This window comes from Delphinapterus leucas, chromosome 2, assembly GCF_059928025.1.
Source record: "Delphinapterus leucas isolate spDelLeu-1000000601 "Yukka" chromosome 2, BTC_Dleu_Yukka2, whole genome shotgun sequence".
Lineage (NCBI taxonomy): Eukaryota > Metazoa > Chordata > Mammalia > Artiodactyla > Monodontidae > Delphinapterus > Delphinapterus leucas.
Window position 1 is genome coordinate 5,609,974 of NC_143130.1, and position 7,905 is coordinate 5,617,878.

Below are 7,905 nucleotides of genomic sequence, written 5' to 3' on the forward strand. Positions count from 1 at the left end.
ATCCAGTTAGGGTTTAGCAGATCGTCATCTATAAAGCGTGCTGCTCCCTGCAGTAGGATGATGCTGTTTTAAATGAAAGCCACTGCCTTTGTACTAATTAGCGCCCATCATGTAGTTTGAATTGTTTCTGATGATTTCCTTTCCATGCACCTTATTCTTATTTAATTATAAAAATAATCCGTACTTGTAATCACATGGAATTCTCGAAAAAGAAAATTAACAGTTTACCCTTTATTCTGCTGGTTCAAATCCCTTTCCCACCTTGCGTTCCCCTCTTTGAGGAAACCAGTATTAACAATTTGATATGTATCCTACTCTTCTCTTTTTTTCACGTAAACATTTCCTCATATACATAATATGGGATTTCTTTCTTCTGTAATTTTTCAATAATGAAATCGTAGCAAACTTACTACACCCTTAATTTTTAAGAATTAGAGTGTAGATCTCTTTCTAGGTCAAAACATACAAGTCTACGTCATTCATTTTAATAACCGGAAACATTTCGTTGGGTGGCTGTAGCATACATTATTCTGCTTCTCACCTATGGGTGAACATTCTGGTTGTTTCCAGTGTTTTACTACAGCAAACATTTATTATTACAATATGAGCATCATTTTATAAGCTTTATGATCATTTTCCATTCAGTGAAGTATGTTGCTAAAGAAGTGAAAAAGGTGGAAACCTTCCATCTCCAGCTGTCATCTATAATCATGCACTTCTATAATTGGTAGCCTCTTCCATAGTAGTAAAATCTTAGAGGTTTACGTGCAGGATATCTCTTTATATCTGGAGCGGCCCTGGAAGTAGCTTTTATTTTGCGTTGGAGTCATTTGTGGTTAGCTTCTGTGTATGGATTCACTGCAGAGCAGAGGTGATCTTTCAGCTGTCATAATGTCCCATCTAGACCCCTTCCACAGTGAATCAATTACTTGGGTTTGGGCAAATCCAGTATACTGATGATAGACTACCCAATCAACCATGGTTTGCTAGTTTTACCTTGTTAGACTATAGCCTTAGATTTTCCTGAGTGAGAGAGCCTGGGTTTTAGGGTGAATTAATTTAAAAAGCGTTCTGTGGTATTTTGGAATTAGGGAGGGAGGGAACGATGCTTTGATGACGTGAAAAATTTGCCCAGATCGCCTCGATTGCTTAATATCCGATAAATGATGTTACTGGCCACATGGTTCCGGGTTTTGAGTACTCGGGAAGAATTCTTATCATCAGTGTGATTATGAAAACAACCAATTTCCATACGTGAAAACCAGTGCCTGCTTCTTAATGGGGCCACAGTGCCTGTTGCATCCCATCACACGTATAACTAGCGAGGAGAATGACAGTTTTGCACGATTGTAGCCTTTACAAAATAACAGTTGCACGGCAAAGCAGCCGTACTTGAGGCTCTTGAAAGAAGCATACATGGTCCTTTTGCAGGTAAAAAAATGGAAAATCCAATTTGCAATTGCAGAAGCAGCCTCTGAGTGACAAATGATCTTCAGGGCAGCGCCGGCCAGAGGGTCACCACTAATCACGGCGCAGGCTGGCTCCCCGTGTGGCCCGGGCCTCCCCACTGGAGAGGGAGTGGAGGGAATCTGTGTCGGGGAGTCAGCCAGCGTGTCCGCGGATGCTCGGCTTTCTAGCTTATTAGATCCTCTTTGTCACAGTGCTTAATCCTGCCGTCTGATCCTTGTTAGAACGGCACCAGAGCGCCCGTTCAGGCTTCTAATCAAGGAGGTGGGCGAGGGCTCCTAAGTAGAGCCAGCGAAGCGAAGCGTGCGGCAAGTTAGGGCTCCTGCAGCCTGACTGACGGGCTGAGATGCTTCTTGCATGTTATTACCGGAAAGGGAACCCACCTCAGACAGCTGACGGAGAGGCTCAGCTGAGGCCAGAGTAACTTGTTGCTGAGCCCATCACGGGGACAGGTGTCAGCTTTTCCCACGGGATGATGGCCGAGCTCCACGCGTTATCTTAGCCCCCTTCTGAAATTACCAGCCTTCAGAGCGAGCCAGAGACACAGAGCCGGCTGGCGGGGCCACAGCTGCACAGAAGCAGGTACTGTGTCCTCCACCAGTGACATGAACTCAGGAAACAAAATCCGCACATCCTGTCCCCCCGAGCCTGCTTGTAGCTAGGAAGAGTTGGCGCTGGGTTTGGCTTGTGCGGTTTCCAGCTCTGCCATCTGTAGTAGTTGCCTGCTTTAAGGTGTGCTGTGGGCCTTAAGCATGGGTTTCATGGTGCTTTGTTAAAAAAATTAAAAAAAAATTGCACAGCATCAACCACAAAGCTACTGTTTGCTTCCTGCCCCCGCCATCGTTCTTTTCTGTTAGGCTTCCCAGTTCTGGTATTCTGTGAAGCACCTGTGTATCTGAAGTCTGTCTGATACTAACTCTGGCTTAGGGTTGTTTGATAATAAAATAAATAAATGGGGGAGGGGAGGGTAACTCCTCTCTCCACCCTCCCCTCCCTCAGCTGGGATGTACAGATGAGGTGGAAGTGATAGAAATGACATTGCTCGTGAAGAGCTTCTGGTCCTTTGTGTGTACCCCAACTTCCAGACATCAGTTGAAGACCCCTTTGCCCCGAAGGGAACGCGTCCAGCTCCCATCCTGCGTTTGCTGCGTGCTCCAGTTAGCAGCCGTCACTAGCCTTCCCCTCTGCCTCTGCTGTCTCCATGGACGGTGCTGAAATAGAGACGTTGCTAGGCATTGACAGATCTCCGGGGGGTTAGAGGCTTCAGACGAGACGGCCCAGGGAACATAGCTGACCTTTCTTGACACTGTTCCCCCAGGTCTGTCCTGCACGTGTGGCAAGCGGGGAGCATCGAAGTTGAGCGTGTTATTCTCAGAGGATGACCGCTAACAAGCCTGCCGGCTTAGTCAGAGGCTGTTACTGAGTGAGCAAGAGGCCGTGTACATTCCAACGTGGGTTTGTGGGCTGTTGGTAAGAGCATGCAGGCTCTTCCTCTCTGCACCTGTATGTAAATCTCAAGGATAATCCATTAAAACCTGCTCATAATGTCTGTACTTTTGGAGTAGTGGGCAAACCTTGCACCTGGATGGGAGGAAGCTGGTGATGCAGCCTGGGAAAGAAGAGAGGGTCGTCTTCTTCTCACTGTTCCCAGGCAAACCTGAAATAGCTCAGGCTCGTCTTTGAGGTCCTTCCTAGACCCTTTCCCTGGTCCACGTTGCTCTCATATTGACCCAGAGCCCTGAAAATACAGCGTGCTGAGAAATCCTCTGTGCTCCAAACATAGCCACCTACCCTCCCCTTCCCACCCTTCTTCCCCAGAGTTAAAAAATATATATATATTCCTGCGATACCTATCTGAACCAGAGGTTAAAAGGAAAACAATCCAGTTGAGTAAATTCGTGGTAATATGTGAATGACAGGGAGTCCTGGAAGCTTGTTCAACAGATACAACTCTACCTACTGGAAATTTAGACCGGATTTTTCATTAGAATAACCAATTTGGTGGGGGATGAAGAGGAAAGATATTTAGAGCAGAACCGCCTTTATCAGGGAGATCCCCTTTGCTTAGGAATTGGATATGCTTTCCAGGGCTTTTTTTTTTTTTGAAAACGTATCTTTTTTCCAAAGGTCTCATGTATTATTTCTTTTCGTAGTTGATTCCATGCTGATGTCAGTGGGCAGGGCCTGGAGGCTGGAAGATGATACTGTGTAAGCGCAGGTTGTCTACAAGGTGAATGTTTTAAGAGACATGCTTTTACCTCTAGTGCCTCCGCCTCCAACTTTTTAGTGAATTGCTTACCCCGTGGTTACTGTCACCTGGTAGCTCAGCCATTCCCTCAATGACCATGCTTCCTAAGAATAGTGGGCATTATAACACACTCTGTGTTTAAAACAGGACACTTCAGAAATACAGACTTGTTTTTAAATAGAAGACTTTTTCCAGGAATTTCTATTACATTCATTTTTAGGAAATGTGGAAATAGGACAAGAAGTAATGAGAGAATGATATGGACGACAGGTCATAGAGTATAGAGGAAATGAGAATTATAGTGAAATTTAACCAAGCGATCAGTTTGATTCTCGGGAAGCTGAAAACCCCTTCCTTTCTCCAAGTAAAGATAAAAACAAAATATATAAATGGCAGTCCATTGCCAACAAGGTTACACCCTGGTAGGATACTCAGCTAAACCGAATATGTGCGATGTTTGGATTTCCATTTACCCCAAGCAATTTTCTGACTCACGGTTGAGAGAATAAAGCTCATTAATTTCTCAAGTGATTTAATATCTGACTAATGGTGTTTAACCATTAAGATGAGGAAACTGACAATATTGATAATCTTGGAGAGAAATGTATCTGCTTATTTTTGTACTTAACACCAGCAGATTCTAAGTAGCTTTGGAAAGATCATGATGAATTACTTGCTCTTAATATTTAGTAATATCTGCTGTCTTTAAAAGCATTTTATGAAATGGTAATCACTTTTATATTGGTCTTTTCTTTCTCCATTATTCTGAATAGTTGCAAGTTACACCTCGGAGATATTGTAGTTTGGATTTCAGACCACCGCAATAAAGCAAATATCACAATAAAGGCGTTCACGCGAGCTTGTTGGTTTCCCAGTACATATAAAAATTATGTTTACACTATACTGTAGTCTGTTAAATGTGCAATCGCGTTATATCTAAAGTAACAATGTACATACTTTAATTAAAAAATAATTTATTGCTAAAAATTGCTAACCATCATCTGAGCCTTCAGTGACTTGTAGTAGTAACATCAAAGATCACTGACCACAGATCACTATAACATATATAATAGTAATGAAAAGGATATTGCAAGAATTACCAAAATGTGACACAGAGATACAAAGTAAGCAAATGATGTTGGAAAAATGATACCGGCAGGCTTGTTGAACATCGGGTTGCCACAAACCTTCGCTTTATACAAAATGCAGTATCTGTGAACCACAGTAAAGTGAAGCGTGATAAAACAAGTTCTGCCTGTATAACAAAAAGAAGACGGATTCAAGGTATCGATTCTTTGTTTTAAGAAATGCTACATCATCCTGGTAAACATTTTCTTTTCGTTCCCAAAGCTCGGATTAGCTAGGAAGTTGATGGGCTTTGTGCGATGCTTGCATCCTAGAATATGTTTTCCTTATCCTGAAGTTATCACTTATGACAATATTGGCCGTAGAGCCTGAGAACAGGACAGATACGGCACTTTGGTTGTGTCCTGGGAAGAATAAATTGCTTGGTGTCTTTGCTCAAAAAGCCTTGGACTGTAGACCATGGGTCTGCAAATGGACTTCCTCCGTAGGACTTTTAGGGAAAGGATTTCGGATTTATTTTGCCAAGTAAAGCACATACAGCTCTGCTGTGTCACATCTGTCCCTGTGACTTTCTTAGGCAAGCAGGTTCTAGGAAGCTCTTTCTCACGCTGCCTTTTCCACGTTTAAATATACCAAACAGAAGAACATAGAGAGAGAGTCGACTGATCCGTCCAGCAACAGGTGGTACCCAGATGCTGGCTGCCTTCATTAACTCATCCTTGGTTGATCTAGGTTGACATGTAACCTGATAGCTTCACCAAGCATTGTAGTAAAAAGAAGAGATTTGGAGTCAGAAGTCTTAGATTCCAATCCCCACTCTGACATTTTCTGATCTTGGACATATTACTTAATTTCCCCCCAAGTTTCCATTTCTTTGTCTATAAAGCGATGTCAATTACTGACCTTAGGGATTGTTGGAGAATCAAAGGAGGAAATGCTTTTTACAGGTAATTTGTCAACTGGTAAGGGCTGTACATGTGTGTGTTTTTACCCTCACCATGTTGATGAGACTCATTTAGTGCTGATTCCGAGGTGTGTTTATAGTACCCGAATGAGGCGATAATCATTCTACCTGGGCAGTATTCTTTTTCTTCACTCATGTCCTGCTTTGATGAAAAGTGGTGGTGATTGGTTCAGGTTTATTATTTTATTTTTTGAATTTAATTTTATTTATTTTTTTATACAGCAGGTTCTTATTAGTTATCTATTTTATACATATCAGTGTATACACGTCAATCCCAATTCATCACACCACCACCCCCCCGCCACTTTCCCGCCTTGGTGTCCGTACGTTTGTTCTCTACATCGTTGTCTATTTCTGCCCTGCAAACCGGTTCATCTGTACCGTTTTTCTAGGTTCCACGTGGGTCAGGTTTAGATCAGATTGGACAAGTGGTGATGCACACTGTCAAGATGGAATTTGGGGAGGTTCTGCTATTAATGGTTCTCTCTGTCTTGGAGGGCCATTGTTGTTTCTGTAGCAAATACTTGGAAAAATGAAGCAAATGCTTCATTTGCAAGAATTCCAAGTTTACTTCCTTCTTACATCTTTCCTCTACTCCCTCTCTCCTCCCTCCCTCCCTCCCTCCCTCCCTCCCTCCCTCCCTCCCTCCCTCCCTCCCTCCCTCCCTTCCTCCCTCCCTCCCTCCCTTCCTCCCTCCCTTCCTTCCTTCTTAATTTCTTGGGCCAGTGTACAGTCACTGACATGGCTTGTATTATCAGTGATGACTTTTGGTAAAACTTTTTAAAAGAAATTAAATGACTCAAAAAATGCTTGAGGTTGTGCTATGATTACGGAGCAGGAATTACTTCTTAGATTTGATTTCTGTTGGTTGGATGACCTTCACCTTTTTTTTTCCCCCTCCTTCTTTTTAGGAAACCTGGATTTAACTGGTCAGAAGCAGATGTTCAAAGCAGAGAACAACCCCTGGGTTACCCCCATTGCTGACCAGTTCCAGCTTGGTGTGTCCCATGTTTTTGAATACATCCGCTCTGAGACGTACAAATAGTAAGTAGACTATGATTTTCTGAAGTAGTCTGGTTTTCCAGTTTTCGTAATTATGCCGTTTTTAAAAACCTATCGTGTGATCTTGTCATTGGTGGCACCGAGCTCAGAGCATTTTAAAATTTTATTAATAACCACATGTAATTGTCTCTGTTATTTATAGATTATTTTTAATTGATATTTTCAAAGGGAATTTATACCAATTTTGTTTAGAAATCTCTTAAGGTATTAAATTGGCTGACTATGCATGGCACTAAGGAGATTCACCAAATACATGAAGATCAGAACATACATTTTTCTCCTTTGAATGTAAAGAACAACAAATGTTATGAACAAAATTGTTAAGTGGTTTATTTATAAAATCAGTAGGGAATACTAAGAAGCCATCGTCCTTTTCTTCAGAAGCTTTCACTCTAGTGAGATAATAAACTCTCTAAGAGAAGAGATAAGGCAGAAGACAAGGAGGAGGAATCAGCTAGCTTAAGTCATAGCATCAGAATCTCTCAAGTCCTCCCCTCTGGTCAAGGGCACCTGTGGGGACCCAGCCTTAAAACCAAACTATTCCCACCTCTTTCTTCCTTAGTTTGTCCGGGTTGGAAGGAATTCTACCACCCCCCACCTACTCTGTTGTTACTATTAATCTTCTGTCATTATTTCTCCCTCATCCACTCCCCAGCCCCAAATTGAAGTTAGCATTTCTCTCAATTCTTCAGTGACCCCTAACACCAAAATCCCGTCACCGCTAGTTTTAAGCAAAGGCAAATGACTTGAAACAATTCGTAGTCAGGTTTCATCTGTTCCTGTGTCTGGTACCAACTTTTGAGAATTTAATATCCCAACTCTTAGAGAAGACCTAGGAGATCATTAAAAGTTACATTCAGCTTGGAGTCTCCCGTTCTTTGGTATCAGAAATACGCTCCCCCCGCAAACTCAGCACAGCTCTCTCGGAATCTGTGTTGGGACAGCAGGTCAGACTTAACTGACAGGGCAGAGTCCTTGCCTCTGAATGGCCAGCTGTGGCTCTGGTAGCACATGTCCCCGTATGCCATGCTCCTGGTTACACATCTGGGACTCCTTATGGTATATTTCCATCTGACAG

General features: G+C 42.7%; 1 protein-coding gene across 8 annotated transcripts in view; it reads left to right on the forward strand.

Annotated features, from left to right (window-relative positions):
* RSU1 (Ras suppressor protein 1) overlaps positions 1-7,905 on the forward strand; it is a 300,130-nt gene that overhangs the window by 98,021 nt on the left and 194,204 nt on the right. For all 8 annotated transcript variants that reach the window (XM_022580590.2, XM_022580592.2, XM_022580593.2 and 5 more), the window contains one exon: positions 6,677-6,809. In XM_022580590.2, the coding sequence (XP_022436298.1) occupies positions 6,677-6,809 (133 nt within the window). The remainder of the gene's footprint in view (positions 1-6,676; positions 6,810-7,905) is intronic.